General features: G+C 40.7%; 2 protein-coding genes across 4 annotated transcripts; one reads left to right on the top strand and one right to left on the bottom strand.

The window, feature by feature from the left end:
• The first annotated feature begins 583 nt into the window (after window positions 1-583).
• LOC126918868 (E3 ubiquitin-protein ligase NRDP1) lies at window positions 584-3,263 on the top strand. Of its 3 annotated transcripts, XM_050727326.1 has the most exons (4): window positions 584-944; window positions 1,401-2,006; window positions 2,077-2,360; window positions 2,436-3,263. In XM_050727326.1, exons 1-3 carry the CDS (start codon window positions 855-857, stop codon window positions 2,344-2,346), a joined length of 966 nt encoding a protein of 321 aa, XP_050583283.1. In that variant the 5' UTR covers window positions 584-854; the 3' UTR covers window positions 2,347-2,360; window positions 2,436-3,263. The 3 variants fall into 3 exon arrangements, with proteins under 3 accessions (XP_050583283.1, XP_050583273.1, XP_050583292.1); XM_050727316.1 differs by having other exon boundaries at window positions 585-944; window positions 2,077-3,263; XM_050727335.1 differs by having other exon boundaries at window positions 586-944; window positions 1,419-2,006; window positions 2,077-3,263.
• Window positions 3,264-4,233: 970 nt separating this feature from the next.
• Window positions 4,234-21,344, bottom strand: LOC126918687 (laminin subunit alpha). Its single transcript, XM_050726867.1, has 20 exons — window positions 20,766-21,344; window positions 18,486-18,632; window positions 17,098-17,505; window positions 16,806-17,019; window positions 16,490-16,699; window positions 16,130-16,402; window positions 15,909-16,046; window positions 15,518-15,790; window positions 14,850-15,149; window positions 14,602-14,760; window positions 11,439-14,521; window positions 7,613-11,290; window positions 6,888-7,425; window positions 6,703-6,798; window positions 6,402-6,602; window positions 6,159-6,325; window positions 5,700-5,942; window positions 5,449-5,608; window positions 5,136-5,363; window positions 4,234-5,058 (listed from the first exon to the last, which is right to left on the bottom strand). Exons 1-20 carry the CDS (start codon window positions 20,979-20,981, stop codon window positions 4,790-4,792), a joined length of 11,001 nt encoding a protein of 3,666 aa, XP_050582824.1. The 5' UTR covers window positions 20,982-21,344; the 3' UTR covers window positions 4,234-4,789.
• Window positions 21,345-21,473: the final 129 nt, after the last annotated feature.

Below are 21,473 nucleotides of genomic sequence, written 5' to 3'. Positions count from 1 at the left end.
TCGTAGGATCAAAGCGCGCAACTGAAAAGTGACCGCTTCAAAGCTGTAATATATTATACCTATAATCATTGTATATCATTATGTATTAACATGTACCTAAGCTTGTCGATCTGTTCTCTTCCCCGCGGGGATTTTGTACGTTAATTGTACGTTATCAGGAATATTTTATTTGCAGATAAGCGTAAATTACCTTCTGATAGAAATCGTTCGAAAAATAATGGAGATGTGTTCAACTCATGAAGCGCGATGCAATGTGCCTAAATAAAATCCGAAAACATAATCAATTATAATTTGAGATTTTTCATTTTTTATTTTAATTACAATTATAATATCTTGTTATGTCATGTTGTATAGCAAAATTCATTATGCGAAACAAGTTAGTTTGTTCGATATATAACCGATTTATAATTTATTAATGTTACATACGATTTTATAAGATTTAATAAATCCATAATCTCGCATTATTTGTTTTTTCTTACGATTAATTTAATCACATTTCATTCGAACTGTGAACCTCGAAATTTGCCGCATTGGAAAAGCGAGTTTGCTTCTGTGACCGAATGAAAGGTTCGATCCAGCTCTATGGTGATTTATAATAATGATTAATCGTATATCGCGAAATCATCAAATTTCAGGCAAATAAAACCATAATATGCATTGATACTGTGATACATTTATATTAATTGCAAGTGACTATTGTCATGTTGCGCGATGCTTGTGGAAAGTAACGGTATACTTCTGAAGCTTTCACATCGTACGCCATCGAATTTCTGATTCTGGATTCTGGATCCACAGTTTTACAGGAGAGGCTCGTCGCTACATACAAAGACGAGTTACTGTACTTAGTTCACATTATGGGGTTCGATGTGAACCGCTTTCAGGGCGAAGTTGATGAGGAACTTGTTTGTCCGATATGCTCCGGTGTTCTGGAGGATCCTGTCCAGGTATTATTTCTGTTTCGTTCGTTTACGATACAATGCTTCCAATAAGCAAACTTTTGCGTTTACGGAAAACTAACCTAACATTTCTGTCGTCTTTCTTTCATCTTTTTCATAATTATTCTCCTTTCCATGGTTTAGTACGACCATTTCATGATCGTTTTCATACACCGTATTATTTACAACGATCGGGTAAATGGAAAGTATTCGTTAAAGTTTGATATTAATTTTACAATATCAGCAGTCACTTGTATTTATTATAATTTTCGTTCTGTCAAAGTGTTTATAACTGTTACCAGTTTCGGATCGCTTCCGTTTTTCCTTTAACGAATAAGATTAACATATATAATCATATTTTGTAAATTTTTGCAAGTGTTTAGGACATTATTTAGTATTCATTATGTATTTTTATACTAAATACTAAGTCTTATAAAGTGTGTAGTTTGGCTTAAAGACTGGTAGGTGAGCAATATGTTGCAGGCACCTGTATGTGAACATGCCTTTTGTCGTACATGCATTAATGAATGGATAAATAGACAGCCCACCTGTCCTTTGGATCGTACACCAATTACATCTGCTCAGCTTAGAGCAGTTCCAAGAATTCTTCGGAATCTGTTGGCCCGCCTTTGTATTAGTTGTGATAACATTATGTACGGATGTCAAGTAATAGTTAAGCTTGATAGTTTAGTGTCACACTTGGAGCAATGTGAATATAATCCCAAGAGACCGATGCTTTGTGAACAAGGATGTAGTCTTATTATTCCTAAAAATGAGCTAAAAGATCATAATTGTGTGAGAGAACTCAGAAACATTATACATTCGCAACAACAGAAGCTTGCTGATATGAAACGTGAATTAGGTGAACAACAACTTCAAATAAATGAACACAAAAGGGAAATACATCTTTTGAAAGACTTTATGAGAGCATTGAGAGTTTCAAATCCAGCAATGCGTGCCATCGCTGATCAAATGGAAAGAGACGAAGTTGTAAGATGGTCTGCTACCCTTCCTAGAGCAAGAGTAACAAGATGGGGAGGAATGATTTCCACCCCGGATGAACTGTTGCAGGTACTGTAATCCATAAATTAATATTAATTAATTAATTCTGGTAAATGAATGAATCAACGTTATTTTGTAGACGATGATAAAGAGAACTTTATCAGAATATAATTGCCCGCCTCATGTAATCGACGAATTAATGGAAAATTGTCACGAAAGGAAATGGCCTCCAGGCTTAAACTCCCTTGAAACCAGACAGAATTCCAGAAGACAATATGACAATTATGTTTGTAAAAGAGTCCCTGGTAAACAAGCAGTTCTAGTTCTTTATTGTGATAATACTCATATGCCGGAAGACATGATGGTTGAACCTGGACTAGTGATGATTTTTGCACATGGCATAGAATAAAATCTCATACCAATGTACTGTGCATGCCCAGATAATTTGATGTTCATCTATTCTGTTGTTTGTTATATTCACTGTGACTAACTTTCAAGGTGCATGGAATATCTTCGTACTTATGTGCAAATATTGGAATATTTGCATAATTCATCTTACGATTACCGCGGGATATCTTTCAAAATGTACTGAAAAGAACAAACGACATGCCTTTTGTGATAAACAATTGTACAGACGCAATTGCCACATACAAAAATCTAATTGAATGTCTGGATCATTACACTGTGATATAATATTTCATTGAGAATGTTCCTGAAATTGCATGATAAATAGTAAATCATTTTTAGTTATTCTAAGTAATCTCATGTACATTTCTATAAAATCGATTCTTTGTTTAACATCCGATAAACCAACTATTTGTCAACTATTTCAGGGAATTTTTTACATATATAGAAGTCTTTAAGTGTTTTATGATAATGCTTTAGACAAGTAAGAAACAAAAAGTATAGAAATTATCGATATGGTAATTGCTACTATTAAGATCTAAATGTGTTCTAAAAGATTAATATCAAATGTCAGAATGAAGAATAATTTCTTCTTTTCTCTCAACATTATTTATATGATTTTAATAAAACATCTAAAAGTGCGTACGATGAAATAAACATGCTATACAACGATCGCTTAAATAAATTATTATACTCTGAGCGAACACGGTCGTATACATATATCGTTTACAACTTACAAGATAGGAATGCTATTTTCACAGAATAATTCACAGATAATAGTTTAAACTAACGGTATACGATACTTAACAGTTTCGAATTTCCTCAGTATTGTTCTCTTTTAAAATTGATTTTGTAATAACCAGTGTATGAAGAGCATTCGATTCCTTAGCTATTTTTAAATAAATGCGTAATAAAATTTTAGTTTCTTGTCTTTGCACAAATATTTACAAAATAATATAGTTTCTTAAATTACGTTATCTACCATCGAATGTAAGACCTTTGTATAACTCAGCTTCTCATCTCGATGCATTATTTATCTTCGATACAGCAAGAAATATTGCATATTTTACTTTGGACATTTAACGTGTCAATCACGAGTTATATTTACATATAAATTCTTTTTACCCTCTATTTACATAACGCATTTTCCAATAGCCTAAAAAACTTACGATTTTAATACATTGAGTAATAATATAAGTCGTTAACATATCCTTTAATAGTTTTGCAATAAAACTTTCGATTTCCACGGAACCTTTCTTTTTTACTTTTTATATGTTTAATCATTAAATCCGAACATTGGAAAAAAGAAAATATATTATAAAATAAGAATATAATATGCTGAAGTATCTTTACAATACATTAACGTTTTACACGGTCAACGCTCAATGGATTAAATGTTGAAAATCATTCTTTTCTCAGTCTTCTTCAACGTGTGTACTCAAAGATTGTGAGCAATTTTATATACAGTTTGATAGTTGTCATAATAAATTTCGTTTTACGTATTTCAAGTCATTTGATATAGTATCGTTTATTTGATAGTATGTTCGCGCGTATTACAATGCTGTAGAATTTTCGGGCTCCACTGTCGGTATATCGTCGAGGAGAACGCGATAAAATTTAAAGGGCGAATTAAAAGGAGCACACTGCATTCTCTGTTATATTCGAGTCACTTAAGGAGTAGAAAATTATTTCGCACATATATAATTTTTAATCATGTTAATTTCTTTATTTAGCGTCTTCATTTTTCTAAATGTCTTTATGTTTACAGAAAAGTCACAAAGCTTCTTTATCAATAGCACAGAACTTTTTATAATTTTCATTATGGTATAAAATAGTTTTCTTTGGTTGCGTATTACAATACGTTCTGTATAAGTATATCGTTGTCACTTCGTTTTCTTTCTTTTCTTCTCTTCTCTTCTTTTTTTTTTTTTTTTTTTTTTTCTTTTGTAGGAAACTTGTAATTCGCCTAATATGAATTATGGTAAAATAGCTTACTTGGATGTTTAAATAAACGTCGATGGATGCGTAGCGGGGAATACGTAGCTCTATTTTCCACCGTAAAAAAGTGGAAAAAACGACGTTCAGTCTTATATGTATTCGAACGAGATTGTACGCTTATTGAAAATTTTATTCTTTTGCATGATATTTCTACCCTTGAAATTTGAATACATTGGTGGCTAGGCCCTGAGATATGGCTGTTTATGTCCGATGATTTTTAACTTATTCCCCATTATTCTCGAACAATTACCTTAAATACTTAAAATTCTAGGATAAACATTTCTTATTTAAAAAATGAACTGGCGTCATATAACGTTCTATATATAAGTCATTCTTTTTTTGGTTGAAAAACAACATTTGAAAATTGATCGGCAGATGGTTGCAAAATGAGTGGCAACGTTACGTTAATTGATTTTAAGTGCACTTTTAAATGACGTTCTTGGAGATTCTTATATCGTTGGGCATACTCCTGCGAGGACTTGTCCGTAAGCACGTTCGGGGCTCATTTGGATAGCTCTCATATTGATTTGAATGTTTCTGATACATCCCACGTATTGTGCTTGCGAGCTACTTCCACGTAATCTTTTTCCAAGCATCGGATGACCGCCGATGAAGATCGGATGCTTCGACAGAACTCCCGCCACATTTTTCCCGCCGATTCCTGGCTCAGCTGCTTTGTAGTCAACTGATAAGAGCACGGCATTCTTCTGTTTAACAGCTGTGCAAAAAAAAAACGGCAAAAAGTTATTCACTTTCTTTATCCTTTTTTTTATCGAGATAAAAATGAAATATTACCTCGAATATTGTGCCAATTGCCGTCGCACAAGGAATTCGGCTTCGTTGGTTCAAACGAAGTTTCTATCGAACCTTTTGCCGTTTTAACAAGGAACTTTACCGTTCCGTTAATCATTTCTAGGACCAAGTAATCCCGTTTTCCATGGACAGATAGCAGGTGACCAGAAGTGGAACGTGGTTTGATGTCCATTTGGATGTCGACTGTTCTGCCAACCGTGAACCTGTCCACTAAAATCGTATCGTAGAATTAGAATTCTTTTATACAAAATTTGATCAATGTATAGTCGATTATTTAAAACTGTACTATATGTACCTGCTCTGAACAGATTACTACCATTACCCGGATAGAAGAACAATCCCGGTTCGATTCGTTTTGAACATGGAATTACACCCACTTTATTTATAGGCTCGCCAACTGGTTGACCATTTACCATGAAGTTTCCTAAGCATCCATTAAAGGTGTGATTCATACTCTGAAATTAATAACCAAACTCTCGTTAAAAAGGGAAGAAACCAAGTATAATAGATTCACAACATCTATCAGATAGATAAATATTTAGTTACGATCGTATTAAGAACTTTGTTGGACATGTCCTGTGACACCCCTCCTACGTAGAACGGCGGGCTAACATTCATGGTTTCCGTTGTTCCTTGAGAAGATCCGGTAACTGCATCATCTTCGTCTACGATAAGTTGTCCATGGTTTCCTTGTCTTTTAAATATTACGATGTGCCATTCATCGTCGTTTATTTTTTTATTGCTGACTAATATAGCTGGCCCACTTCCACAATCAAATTTGTAATAAATCTTAAAAATATATATGACGATTAGACATAATGTAATTCAAATCGCGATCGATCCGAATTTTCTAAACTTGTTTACACATAAAAAAAGCTGATAAAAATTGTTATTGATGTTACAATAAATGAACAGACTTTATCTCGAGTATATGTTTCCGGATCAATACCAATTACCTGACATTGCGATCGATGCCAGATTTTTTATCGAACATCGACACTTTACCTTTCCTTCGTTGATATACACAGCGATCAAATTCTGATTGGTAAGGTCCGACGTATAGAAAATGATTCCTTCGTCAGCCATCGTTTTGATAGCGATTTGGAAATCGTAGTCGTTCTTGTATCTGCCGTTTAGAGATCTGTATTCTAATCTGCTGTTTCTCGCAGTACCTGAAAACGATGCCATTCTTTCACCGAAATTCCTCGTTTCGTATATTTTTCAAAAACCAGCGCGGAAATATCATACCGAAACGCCAAGCATTTTCCATGTCAGGATCCGTAGCCGGGTAATATGGTAATCGACATTCATCGATGTGCAACGGTGTGGTTCTTTGAGTGGAAGTAGTAGCCTCTGTGGTTGTAACGAAATCATCGTGATGATGGCCGCGTCCTTCTATCGTAGGTTCTTCCTCGTCCGTTTCCTTATCGATATCAACGTCGATGATGTCTAACAATATCGAGTAGTAAGTTATAGATTAGATTCCTAGACTAGACTCCTCGTCGTACTTATTATTTATTTATATTATTACTTGTAACATCGTACTCACTAATCTGGGTAGATACTTCGACATTGTCGTCTGGACTTTCCGTGGGCAACAGAGGAGGCGGGACGTTCGGTTCTGGTTCAGGTTTGGATGGTGCAGCTGTACGTACGTAGATATATTTATGTGTATTAATTTAACGCTTCAAAAGTTTCAGCTTATTTATCATTTTAAAAACGTCAATTGCTTACACGATGGATCACCTAGCTTGCACTTTCCAAGGAGAGCGTGAGGCCTTTCTGTCGTATTGGCGAAATTAACGATGATACCGTTCAACGTCGCATCTCCGATGCAACCGATAAACGGCGTCATCGCGCCAGTCGGTGGGATACCAAAGGCAGCCGGTAAACCACCGATGTACAAACTGCCATAAGGTATGTTCAGTAGAGGTGCGTCTAGATCGGTACTGTAATTCTTAGTATCATCGATGTCGAGCTTGAGAGAATCGGTCGAGTGCGTAGCCGTGACTACGTGCCACTCGTTGTCGTTGAACTTGATGCCCGTGGATGTTGTTCGTAGTTCCTGGCCCTGACTATTGAAGACGAGAACACCGTCGATCAGCGACAAATAGCTAACTACACCTTTCTCATGATCGGTCACGTAGAAGATCAAGCCGTCGTTCGCCAAAGTCTTGAACTTTAGGTTCACTTGAAGGCTGTTCGGCACGGAGATGTTGTGCCACCTTACATAGCCGGATACGTTCTCCTCGAAAGATACCAAGCTTACGAACTAAACGAAAAAACAAAATATGTAATCAAAGCGAAACGACTGCTAGGTTTTTAATTAACACGGCCACACAGCACGGAACATTAAACAACGATAACAAAAATTCATTGCCTTGTGCATCGTTTTATAATTTGTCGAACTAACCGCAAGACCATCGATTCGAATAGTTTTACAAATTTAGTTACGTTACCCGTACTGGACAGGCAGGAACAACACCAAACGCCTGAATGTTGCGAGTCAGATCGACTATGGTATCTAGAATAACCACATCGTCGATGCAACCTTCGAAACCTTCGTTAGTCACAGGCTCGTAGGGATGTTTAGCGTTCGGTGGATATCCTCCGAAATAAATGTTATCCGAAGACACCAAGTTCTTAGTGTTCCCTTCCGCTTTGCTTTTCACCACATCCACGCCGTCCATCTTTAGAACGCCCGTCTTCTCGAACCTGAGAGCTTCCAGGTTGTGCCAGTTTCCATCGTTGTACTTGTTCCAGGATTTCAAGCTGGTACCACCTTCCCCGAGATCGTACTGATAGATTACGTGGCCGTCTCTCATTTCCAAAGCCAGGAATTGTTTACCTTTACCCATTAGGTAAATCAGCCCATTTTCCGCGAAAGTCTTCAAGTTTAATTTAATGCTGAATTTTCTGCTGTCCGGTGAGATCTGGAAATCTCTCTTGCTTAAGATAGCGTATCCGTGTTTGTCGAATCTGTAACCGGTACTGGGTTGGAAGTTGATCAATTTGTCCCTTTCCATGGCAATCTTGTCGTTATTTTCACCGTCGATGAAATTCCAGAAGGAGACCGGCGTATCTTCTCCTATTACAAGTTCTTCCATTTCACCTTCGAACGAGGACGCAGTGACGGCGTTCTGCATGTTAAAGGACGGCGGATAACCACCTACGAATAATTTCGATTGCTCCTGGTCCAAATCGAATATCGTGTGCGAGCCAGGTAACACGTATCCTTTCTCATAAAGTCGATCTTTACCTTCTCCGATATCTTCTCGCACAATTAGTTTTACGTTATTTCCGGTTCTCTCGACGATTATTTGACGCCACTTATTGTCCGATACGAATTTATTGTTGATGATCTTCTCGGGACCGGATCCGAAATCGACGATGAGTACCGGATAACCGCTTTCGATCAGCAGTGCCATGAAATCGTGAGTTTTCGAGCGTGGTAATTTGGCGTTTTCCTCGTTTCCTAGATACAATAGAAAGCCGTTCGTCGTGTTCGTTCTGAAGTACAGAGATATCTTGGAAGACGTGGCAAGTAGAGGAAGGTTTTCAGGATTCTTCAATTCCAGTGTGGTATTCCTATAGAAGGTCAAGCCGACCTTGTAACGATCCGCAAGTTCCCTGGCGTTCGCAATTTTATTCTTTAACGCCTCGATCTTGCCCTTCAAATCGTTTCCATTGGTATCTATCGACCTTTGATTCGCGTTCAAGTCGCTTAACAATTTGGCAATGTTCGGCAGGTACTTATCCACGATGTCAAGTACTTGCTTCTTCGCCTGGGATATGTCGCGAGTCGATTCTGAAATATTTTTCGATAGCTGTTTCGTTTTCTTCAAATCTTCCGGAATTTGATCAACGGCATTCGTGTTATTGACGGAAAGCTTGATATTTTTCTCCACCTCTATCACCTGATTCATAGCGTCTTGGGCCACCGTCGAAGAAGGGGCTTCGATATTACCAAGAATCTTGTCGATGTAATCCAACAGCTCGCTGTTGCGTTTATTCTGCTCGGAGATCATGGTGGAATGCGTTTGAGCATCGCTCAAATCCACCTCGGGTTTGCCCGTTGTCTTCGACAGTGTATTCTGCGCCGATTCTAGCAAATTCACAGCCACGTTTCGCGAATCCAGCAACCTTTGCTCGATACCGTCCGAGAGGGTAGTCGCGTTATTTGCCGCGACAATCGCGTCGTCTGCAGCTTCGCGAGCAGCTTCGATCGCCGTTCCTATATTTCTATAGGCGGAAACAGCTTTCACGGCATCGGTATTCCTCGTATCCGTCAAGATATTATCCAGATCCAAGGAACGATTATAAAGACGTTCGGCATGGTAGTGCGCGTTTTGCACCGGATTAATCAGAACTACCAGCAATTTGTCGTTTTCTTCGATCGTTCTGTTTAACGTATCCGTAGAATCGTCTATCACGTTTTCCCTCAATAGTTTCGTGTTACGATCCGCGTCGCGGAGATATTCGCTGGCATTTCCGTTCAATTCCTCTCCGGCCATCAAATCTTCCTTCGCCTCTGCGGTAGAGTTTTTCACCGTGTCGAAGTTGCCGGTCTCGGCTGCGATTCTGTTTTCCTGATTCAATCTATCCACCATGCTAGCCAGCTCTTGAGCCTTCCACGTGATTTCGAGAAGATCGTCCATTTTGTCCGACACGTTCCTCACCTTGTTGCTCAGATTATCCGCGATGAAGGATAAATTGCTGACCGGTACGTTGTACTCGTTCATTTCCGACACGAGAATGTTGGCCTGATCCGCTTGATCCGTTGCACGGTCCCGGAAACCGACGAACGATACCCCTTTGATCTTTTTCAGAATGTCTGTAGCATCTTTTAACGCACTGTCCACTTTGGCTCCAGTGCCCAATTCGATGTTCAAGGCTAATGATTCTACTTCGGAAACAGTCGATCTCACTAGTTCTATCTCCTTGATTACATCTTCCTCCAGAAGATTCATGTTTTCCAAGGTATTCTCCGCCGCGAGCTTCCATTTCTCGCTATCCTCCGCGGTATAATCGATCTCGCGTTTCTGATTCGAAACCTCCGACTCCAATTTCTTCACTTCTTGCTGCAACGGCAGGAAGTTTACTCTGTTGGGGTCCAGAAGTTTCACTTTAGGATACAAGTCGTTTACCGTGTCATTGATGAACTTTAGTCTTTGATTGGTGAAGTAGCTCTCAGCCACTGTGCTGAACTCCGTGAAAACAGGATTCAACAAATCCGATAATTCATCCGTGACGTCCAGCAAGTTTCCAGTACAGGAGTCGCAAGCGAAGCAACCTTGCCCCGGAATCAACACGTTCCTATACGGGCAATGATCACATTTCTCCCCGATGACACCCGGTAGACAACTACACTGGCCGGTAGTAGCGTTACAAGACACCCCAACAGAGTACCCGATGTTACATTCGCAAGAGGTACAGCCTTCCGGCCCGTAATTCCAATAACCAGAGATACATTGATCGCATCTGCGTCCAGTGACGCCAGGTTTGCATCGACATTGGCCCGTCGCATCGTCGCACTGACTACTTTCGGAGGCAATTCCACAATCGCACGCTTTGCAACCTTCACACGTATCGTAGCCATAGTGATCGTCCGCGCAATGGTCGCATTGCTCTCCGACCACGTTCTCGTGACAGTAGCATTGACCGGTGTAACTGTCGCAGTGTTTCATTCCACACTCTTTACACGAACAGGTGCGGCAATCTTTTCTTTCGACGGCATCGCCGAAGAATCCTGGCGCGCACAGATTACAAGCTTCCCCGTAAGTGTTGTTCAAACAACGTAAACACTCTCCGGTCCTGGAATCGCAGGAACCGACTTGGTTGGTATCGATGTTGCCGGAACACTTGCACGGCTTGCAATAATCGCCGTAAACTTCGGGGTTTCCGTAGAAACCGGAAACGCAGGACTCGCAGCGAGCGCCATAATAACCGGCAAGACAGTCGCAGCTTATTTTATTTCCTTCCTCGTTCACCTCGCAACCGGTGGCGAAATTGTTGGATGGGAAGGGCAACGGACAGGCACAAATCAGACAATCGGTCGGAGTTCCTCCGGTAGCGTTGCCGTAGTAGCCTTGCTTGCAGAGTTCGCAATGGTCACCCGTCGTGCCGTCTTTGCAGTCCTACGGTAAACGGAAAGTTGTTTAAAAATCTTGACACTCGTAAATGTAAATCGTAGATAATAAATATTATCTAGAGTTTAGCGAAACTTGGTGAAATTTAGCTAAATCCTTTATCGATATATATATTTCGATCACCGAATTAACTTACCAAACATATGCCAGTTTCCACGTCGCAAGTATCTGCGTGCCCGTTACACTCGCAACCGACGCAATAACCCCCATGGGGTCCAGAGTCTACTCTGTAATATCCTGGGGCACATTCTTCGCACGAAAGCCCTTCGTAATTCGGCGGACACTGGCACTGCTCGACGCCACTGGCTGGAACGTTATACTGCGGCGAATAGGTCTCTGTAGCTACGTCCATAATCACGTTCGACAAAGAGGCTGTAATACTGGGGTTCCAGTAGGTAGCTCGGATGTATATTCCTCGAAGATCCTCCAGCACCACCATCAGCTGTTCCCTCGTCGCGCTTAAACGATTCTCGGTTATAAAGTTCGTTTCGATCAATTCCAAAGATGCTTCGAAATTCGTGAACGACGGTGGCTGCTCTTCGGCGTAATGAAGCAACGTTGTGTCAGCACCTTGAAGAATCACGTCAGCCGCGCTAACTGCCTCGCCAAACGGCCCGGTGCTATAATACACGGTGTAATTGAGGAAACCCCCATAGGAAGTCAACTTCTTCCACAAATAGGTCTCTGGCGCCGAGAAATAAACGACTTTTCCGAAAGTGTCGTTAGCGGTGAGACCAATAACGATACTCGTCAAATTGAACTCTTGCGGTATGGTTGTCAAGTACGTGATATTTCCACTCTTCTCGTTAGACAGAGATAATTCCCAATTAGTCATATCGGACACCTGCACCCTGTACAAGTTCGCTGACGCACATCTGGTAGTTTTTCCAAAACAGAAACACTTGGTACAACCTTCTTGATTATTCTCCTGAATATTAAAGGTACCCTCCTTGCACACGTCGCACGCTAATCCTTGAACGTTTTCCTTACAGAAGCATTCTGCCGTGTATTGATCGCAGATATTCGCGGTGGTCCCCCTGATGTCGCAGTCGCATTTCTCACAGTGCGGGAACTGGGAATATCCAGATCGGCACTTGTCGCATTGTCTTCCTACCACGTTCTCCTTGCATTTGCAGTTGCCATTCAAGAAGTCGCACTGCAAATCTCCGTCGATCACACCAAGAGGAGAACAGTTGCATTCTTCGCAGCCGACAATCGGATGGAATCCATAGGTCCCCACTTCGCATTGATCGCAACGTTCACCGATAACCCTTGGTGGACAGCTACAAGCACCTGTTTCTGGCTCGCAGAGGGCTGTGCTGGGACAGCTGCAAGGTTTGCAATTGGGGAAACCATAGAATCCGGTTTTGCAGATCTCGCAACGTCTTCCAATAATGTTCGCCTTACACGGACATTGTCCACCGAACTTTTCACACTCGAGGCTTATGGATCCATTGATGTTACAGTTACATGGTAGGGCACGATTGTTGTAATTGGCCGTTAAGGAGAAGATCGAATCGCGACAGAAACCTTCCTCGGTGATGTTGATATGGAAGTGGTTGTATCCGCACTTCTTGATAAACTCCTTCGTCTGATCGAACTGGATCTTCTTTAAGATCTTTTCGTTGTACTGTTCCGTTGGAATAACCAGGATATAATCCAGCCAGATACCTTTGCCATCGCTCTCTTTGAAAGTGATCATAAAGTTTTCGATCAGTTGGAATCTGATGTTGCCGTCTTCTTGTTTCACCACGCTGCGACATCCACTGTTGCTGGGACAGTGGGGAACGGACATCTTTGCTTCGTAGAATTTTCCATTTTGCACCAACACGTCGAGCTCGTATTCCGGATAGTTTGGTTGATAGTATTGCACGACGAAAGTGTAATCCCCAGGCTGTAAAACTTTCGCGTGAATATCTACCATTGTATTCTTATCATCCAGATAAATTAATTTAGTATTATTATCGTAAATTCCGAATGGTCTATTCTCAGATTCGGCGATCGTGCTGCTGCTTTCGAATTCGATTTTCTTCGCGTCTGCCGCTCCGGGGAACTGACCTTTCACGCACTTTCCGTTCTTTCTAACGCATATAGATTTTGGTTTAACATAATCCAAGGACCACCGATTGTAAGGAATAGCAATGACGGAGTCAATGGCCACGTTCGATGTAGGATCTCCGGTTAAAATCAAGCTGATATAGTTCGAAGGGAAATTCATCGTAGCTACTCTGCCATAGGTGTCGGTCACTACCTGTCTGCAAACGCTGGTGTACTTGCAAGGATACAGAGTAGCCTTTCCCTTTCCAACTGTATTTGCTTCTATCAAAAGAGTTGACGTGGCGTTCTCATCTTTCGGTGTCACGTATGTAACCAACAGGACGTGCAGACCGGGTTTCGAGATCCTTAAGTCAAAGTGTATCTCTTCTTGTCTCTCGTTGATCAATGGAACCTCCACTTTATCAATTTCACGCAGGATATCTCTATCCATAAAATATTCAGTCAGGGGGATTCTGACGTCGTTTTCGTTCAAGAAACCGCCAGCTCCGTGAACAGAGTCAAATATCGTGAGATCGGGGTAACCGTAGTGTCTACAGAGTCCCTTGTAACCAACCTCGCAAGGAATATTCACGTTTTGTGTTAAAATAGTTGCTTCGTAATATTCGGATGGAAGCAGCACGAAGTAATCGAGGAAAAGGCTATTCTTGGTGGCGATACTAATGGACCAGTAGCCTGGATTCATAACCATAGCCGAAGGAAGATTACCTTGAGGTCCTGCGACGGTCACAAACAATGGTTTTACGGTTGGCTTGAAATTGACCTTAAACTGTTGCTCCACCTCCAGTGGATTTTCTGGGGTGATGGTGATCGTTCCAAGGATCGGCTCGTTATTCGGATTCACGTATTTCAAAACCATTCTATAGAGGGACGACTTTTGAATAAATACATGCAGAATGATCTCGTCTTGAAGGGCGGAGAACACCGCGTATCCCTTCCAGCTGTATCCTGGGAAGTGATCTTCGGTGAAACCGTAACGTACAGGGCTGTTGCTAGGTGTCCTTCCATCCTCTGCTTCGTATTGAAATTGATGAAGAGTCGGGAAATAGTGGGCTTTTAAGGGTTCCTTGCAAGTAAGACCAGTGACGCGTGGCTGACACTGGCATTGGCCAGTTAGTTTATCGCATACCGAATTTACAGAACCACCGATGTCGCAAGCACAATCTAAAACGAAAGATCTACGTAATTTGCATTCGTTGAAATAATTCTGGTTACTGGCGCGTAATATACGATTAATTACATACCTGTACAGCCGAAGAAATTGCTCTCCTGAAGATTGTACGTACCATCCACGCACTGATTACAACTTCTGTCGGTTACTCCAGGTTTACAGATACATTGGCCATTCTTCGTGTCACACTCACCGATATTTCCAATGACACCCGGTATATTACACTGACATTCTTAAAACAAGATAAAACGACACGGAACAATTACTTTCATCGCTTTGTATATCCCGATCGTATCTTAAAAATTTCGTCGTTCCATTTACCTTCGCAACCCTGAGGATTGTAAGGCTGTAAATTCCAATAGAGCGGCTTACACTGGTTACAGATCCTACCCTCGACGCGATCCTTGCATTGACAAAGTTCACCGGCAGGCAAGGAGCCGCATCCTTGGAACGTTTCTACCACGCCCGCTGGATCACAGTTGCAACCCTCGCAAGTGGGGAAGTTATAAAAGCCTTCTTTACACTGACTACACCTGCCGCCGTCAAAATTCTCCCGGCATTGACATTTACCCTCCGCGTCGCAAGACGCGCCAATCGAACCGTGGCTGTCACAGTTGCAGGCTACGATTGCGATAAAGGATTATCAGTTTCGGTAACTTTTTCTTGCAATTTTTTACTTGTACCCGGTATTGCTTTGGCTAGATGACAACAAGCTTAATACGAGTTACCGCAATCAAGTTTACGGATTTTGAACTTGACTAAAGCTTTTCGCTTTTCTTTAAGTTTAAGTCGTATAAAGAAAGATGGAGTTGCGTTTGCCTTAAACGGCAACCTAAGAAACGACCTCCGACCGTAGCGTATACGTGTTGCGGATACTTGGCGCAACTAGGCAGCGTTCCCTTACTACGTCGCAGGAGCAGAATAGGGGAAATACTGTAAGCTCTTGAGCTTAACCGAACACGGTAGTTATAAATAGAGATCTTACGTACGTATACATTCTGGATACATGTAATATCCAGGGCTGCACTGATCGCACGTTCGTCCAGCGAAATTAGCCAGACAAGAACATTTTCCTACGGCGTCGCAGCTAATAGACGACGACCCTGTTAAGCTACAGTTGCAAGGCCTGCAATTTGGAAACCCGTAATATCCATTGATACACTGATCGCATCTGGGACCGCCGTATCCTTTCTTACACAGACACCAACCATCCGTTTTATCGCAAACTCCAGGTTCGGTTCCACGTGCGTCACAATTACAAACTAGTCAAACAACAGCAACAACAACAACATTAGATATTTACAATCGACTCGTTTTAAAATTCGTTCAAAGGCGTATTAATAATTAATATAGCACGGTTATTTTTTTGGATACGCTTACATGTACACTCGGGGTAATTGTAGTAGCCATCTTCGCAGATGTTGCACGTCCTTCCGCCATAATTATTCTTGCAGGTACAATTGCCAGAAATTACGTCACAGTTATCGTTGAGGGAACCCAAGGAATTGCATTCGCAGGCTACAGATTTTGTAATCGATTATAACACAAATTACGTTATATAATGAAATTCGTTGCGGATAGAAACGCTCCGGTCTACTCACGTAAACATTCGGGGAATTTATAGTAGCCCTGCGCGCAGAGGTTGCAATAATGACCGGCATAATTCGACTTGCACGGACAAGATCCGTCTATAGCCTTGCAATGATCTCCGTGTGTTCCATTGCTATAACACTGGCAAGGAACACAATTTGGATAACCATAATATCCATAGCTGCAACTGTCGCAATTGGGCGAAGTGTATTCTTTTCGACATTCGCATTTGCCGGTGGCATCCGCGCAATTTCCAGTCAGATTAAATCCGTTACATTGACACGCTATCGAAAAACGAAAACTAACGATGTAAATGATATTTTCTAATAACGTTTTAACAAAATCATTGGCTGAATGGAGTTATGACTCACGTTGACAAACATCGGTTGCATTCAAAGGTTTGTTTCGCGGCCTGTAGAACATCGGTTTGCAACGATTGCAGTTAATCCCTTCGGTGTTGTCCCGACAGTTTTTACACACACCGCCACCCTCGTAGTTACCGTGAATATCCAACGACAAGTGTTTCTCGTCCACTTCCGTGTCGTATTCACACTCATCCGAATGGCCGAAACAATTGCAAGCTGCAAGAAGCAACGATTTTTTACTTCATAGGACAAAGTGACTTTCGGTTTAAAGCGAACGAAAAACGGGCAAATAGTACGTAAGGAACAAAAATATTATTCTCACGTTCGCAAGTGAACTTCTTAAACGCCGTGGACTGCCGCCACTTCTTCTGCTCAAATCCTTTGCAACAAGTCGCACATTGCGCTCCGCAAGTGTTATGTTGGCACCTGCAAACGAGTTTCTTCGGCATTTTTGGATCCAGTATATCGCAAGTATCCGCATGGCCATTGCACATGCACCGACCTCCGATACTGATATCTTTGATGGAGTAAAAGTACTGAAATACAACAAATTTATCTGTGATCGTTCGTTTCGATTATCGCGATGAAATTTATCAAATTTCGAGAATACTTACTCTTCTGGTCACGGTCGGATCCTCCCGCACTAAAGACATCAAATGCCCCAGTAAATTTTTTGTTCTTAAAAAACGAAAACGAACATTCGTCGCTCGTGTCCATTCTTGCAACAAGGTGGAATTGAAGTAATGTTTCGCGGATGGACGATTATTCAGAATCGAAATCGGTATCTCGCCACCCTCCAGTGGCACGATTTGAGAATATTCCGTGGTACAGATGACACTATCGTCCCTGGTGATCGGTTTATAACTATCCACGCCGAAGTAAGTTAAACAATCGTTAGCGGTATCGGAAAAGTATTGCCAAGGCGTATAGGTCTTTCCATAATCCGTTGATTTTTCAAGTACCCAGAGTCCGGGTCTCGGCGAATTTGCCATTTTGACGTACACGTATGCCACGTGAAATTCCTATGAAAGACATTTTACCAATTTTTATTCAAATCTAGATCAATTAGAAATTGATAGGATGAATATTTGTAATATTTTGCAGGAAAGTAACGAAAGAAAGGCATAAGTAAGTTAGAGTTTTCGCTACTCTGTGAAAGATGGCGTTTAATATCGATAACGAATACGACCCTTGTTTTCTCGCTACCTAGAAATAATACGAAAGCATAGGACTTTTGTAACAAGAACTGGGCAACATGTGTGTCGAACTTCGCAGTTTTTGGAACGTTAAATTCGTGCCTCTCCCCCCCTCCCCGCCCCCGTTTCCGGACACGTGGTCGAGAGTATACGAGAAGAGAAAGAGAGAGAGAGAGAGAGAGAGAGAGAGAGAGAGAGAGAGAGAGAGAAAGAGAGAGAGAGAGCACATTAACGCAGCGTAAATGAGTCCTAAGAAGTTGTTTAGCGAAAAGATAATAACCCCGTGTCTACGACAAGAACACGTATCCATAGCCTATCGAATTCTAATTTCTCTTATTAGCTACCAATTTTTTAGCATATCGTGGATTTAACTTTTCCTGGTTTTCTTTCTATTTAGATTTAGAAGTTGGATAATCGGATATCGAACGGATTGAACGAACGTAAAGAATATCTATTCGCTGTACCATTTACCCTGCTCCCTGAAACCCGTGTTTTCTATTGTCCTCAGGAAATGACGCGAAGATAATTCTTTCCCGTTTCGCAGGAAAACGCCTACTACCTGATAAAGCAATTTGTTACAGATAAAATACTTATTCCACCATTATTTCAGGCTCATAATTTCCTGTTGGCGTCGATTCTCTTACTTTCTGCTTACTCATTTTTATTTCTCGATATCTGGTCGTTCGATTCGATAAAAATGGGAGAAAATAACTGATCAAACATATCGTCCTTGGAATCTGTTATCTGTATAATCGTCCTTATCCATAAAATATCGTGTTAAAATTTACAATTTTGTTTACACTTACTTGTTCAAAATTGATCGTCAGATTCACTTCGTTGTACTTCATTCCTCTGGAAAGCGGTGGTGATTGCCACCAGGTTTCCATTCCATCCACTGCATATTCCGGTGGATGCTTTTTCTCTGGGTTGTCCGCATCGCAGTAATCGCATACCTAGCATATCGAGAACGCTATTATCGTCGTGCTTCCTCAAATTTTCAAATTACTTTCAAACGTAGAGCGGACATCGAAACGAAAGGAAAATCCTCGCTCAATAATGACATCTCGATAGTCGACAAACATACTTGCTGTTCATTTGGAGTAATTTTTTATTCACACCTATACCCTCGTATGCACGTATGTCGAATGTATGTATATTTATTAATATAAAGTTCAACGACCTAACACGTCCAAGATCTCAACGATACATAGAAATCGTGCGATCTTGAAATTTAAATAAAAATTCTCCGATTTAATTCTCCGTGTAACGCGTTCGATTTTTAAACGCGACCAATATCAAATCATTTTTACGGAGGTTTCTACGAACAGATTAGATTTTTTTAAAAATCTTTGTGGGACATCCGTGCCAGTTCGACGGTTCGGAATTTGAAAAGACAAGATGGTCAAGTGTTATCGAGAGGTCACTCTTATCGGTAACTCCTTATCGGCCCTCTCACTTCTAGTCTACATGGCATTTTCTTTCGCCCGCATAAATAGATACATACACGTAATGCCATAGAATCGAGTGGCCACTGACCCATTCGGAGATCCCGAATTTATGAATTGTCTAATAATATCAATTGCTCTACGATCAGCGTAAGAAGCGGTCCGCTATTAGAACGAAACGAACGTAAAATGAACAGGCAGAGAAAGGAAAAGTAACTTTTTCCGGTTAATGTAAAGACGATCGGTCGTTTTAAATATCGCGCGACTACGAAATCGGTCATCCGATTTATTATTTCCTGCTTGATAAGGAGAACTCGGTTTTGCGATATACTACTACCAAGAAATACAAAGCCATTAACAGCGATAAAGATAAAATAATCGTGGCAAGCTCTTCATTCATTACAGACCTGTATACATTTTTTAACGAATCTTTAAAAATATTTACAATTTGCCAGGAAACTGTTCTCTCGCGTTAAAGTTCATATTACGATTATCCCCTCGCATGCATTACACCGATTCCAAGAAACCCTACTAAAGAGCAGAGTATCGTCAATGGTACTTAGATACCGATAAAATAAGATTTATTTGATAATTGGACAATTGCAAGCGATAGTATTAAAATTGCTACGATATACAGCAATTTATAGTATAATATATAGCACACGTTTAAAAGGTAACGCGAGTAAAAAATTACGAAATAGATTCTACCGGATTCACTGATGTAATTTTAGTAGCATTAAATATTTTGAATCTTGATCTTAAAGGGAACAAAAAGTTGTATTATACATATGTAACACGTAGTTTGTACCAATTATCCTTAGTGTCGGTAAATAGATGAATAAAATGCATAACTTGTGTATAATTTCACTGACATTTCTTCGTATAAATAATTTGTATGAACTTCCCTTATCGCAATTCCAACAACGATAAGTTGATACGTGCATACTAAGACTAACATCTATATTAAATTACATATAACGATGATAAATCTTCATGCGTTAAAAAAGAATATATATAAAAAAAAATATGTACTCGCGCGCACACACACGCAAAATATCGATAAATATATATACTATATAATATATATTATATTATACCATCAAAAATGACGATTTACAAAGATTAGAATTCTCTTTAGTTAGAACGCTCAATTTCTTTTTAGGACTACGATCCTTTTTGCTCGCGATTTATAAAACCCTATATAGATATTTTCATTCCATAAAGATGGAAAAAAGTAGTTGAGCAAGCGGATGGTTGCCTAAAGAGTGATAAACTCTTGCACTCAAAGGACCAAATATAGATAAAAGTTGGTTGGAGACCGCGACATAGTCTATTCCAACTAAACGATCCAAAGCAAACGGCATGCGTTCTTAGATAAATATCAAATATCTTTCGTTTCGGTAAGAAACGAACAAAGTACATCGAAATTTACGAAATATTTGCAATAACTAGTTTAGATTCTCTCGGGATTTGGTGATTAAAATTTAAGTCCTTATTCGGTATGTCTTTTTATACATTTTGCGATACCCTAAGGTATCTTCTCATTCGCGATTTAGATTACTAACTAAAAGAAAAATAGAAGAAAAGTGGTTGTTAAGTAAAAGTCAAAGATATAGAAAGAGAACGCAGACGTATACCAACCTGACCCTGTATCAGATTAATATCCTCGTGCTGATCAGCGTTCGCGCCGACTAGCTTGCAATAGAGTTCCGGGCCGGGGGTGTCGACGCCACACGTGGCTGACGCGATAATCTCCTTGCCCTCGGCCAGATTGAAATACGGCGGCGTCAGGATTTCGTTTCTCGTTTGATGGACCAGCAAGCTGGCCAACGAAACGACCAGCAACCACCTCGCCATCCTGACGGTGGACTGATTGAGCCCGCCACTGTCGGCACCTCTGGTGTTTCGTCCTTTAACGCGGCGTGTTTTCTTGAAACTATCGCGGCCCCTTTTCTCTTTTTCTCTGTCCCCCCTCTTACTCTCGTTTCTTCTTCGAGGAGAATGCGGCGGGAGAGACGCGAAGAAGTTGATGAAGCCCGGGCAGCTTCTCAATGTAGACTGACAGGCCGGAGGTCATCGAGGACCGCCGATCTGTGGTAGAGGGGCAGTGGGGGTGGCGACTCTAGAAGGATGGTCCACACACTTCGAAACCATATGCCATTCCGTACCCCTACACATGTGCATGCTGTTTCTGCCCGGCAGTACGAACTATTGTCTACTCTTTCTCTCGATCGCCGAATCACTTTGATCGCCACTGTACGTCTATTCGCGAACAAACCAGAGGAATAACGTTCTTCCGATTTCGAAGATACCGATTTCAAGATACATAGTACATAGTTATTCAAAACG

The sequence above is a fragment of the Bombus affinis genome, chromosome 1 (genome assembly GCF_024516045.1).
Source record: "Bombus affinis isolate iyBomAffi1 chromosome 1, iyBomAffi1.2, whole genome shotgun sequence".
In the NCBI taxonomy this organism is placed as follows: domain Eukaryota; kingdom Metazoa; phylum Arthropoda; class Insecta; order Hymenoptera; family Apidae; genus Bombus; species Bombus affinis.
The sequence above is the reverse complement of the archived record's forward strand: the minus strand, read 5'-3'. Positions and strand labels throughout refer to the sequence as shown.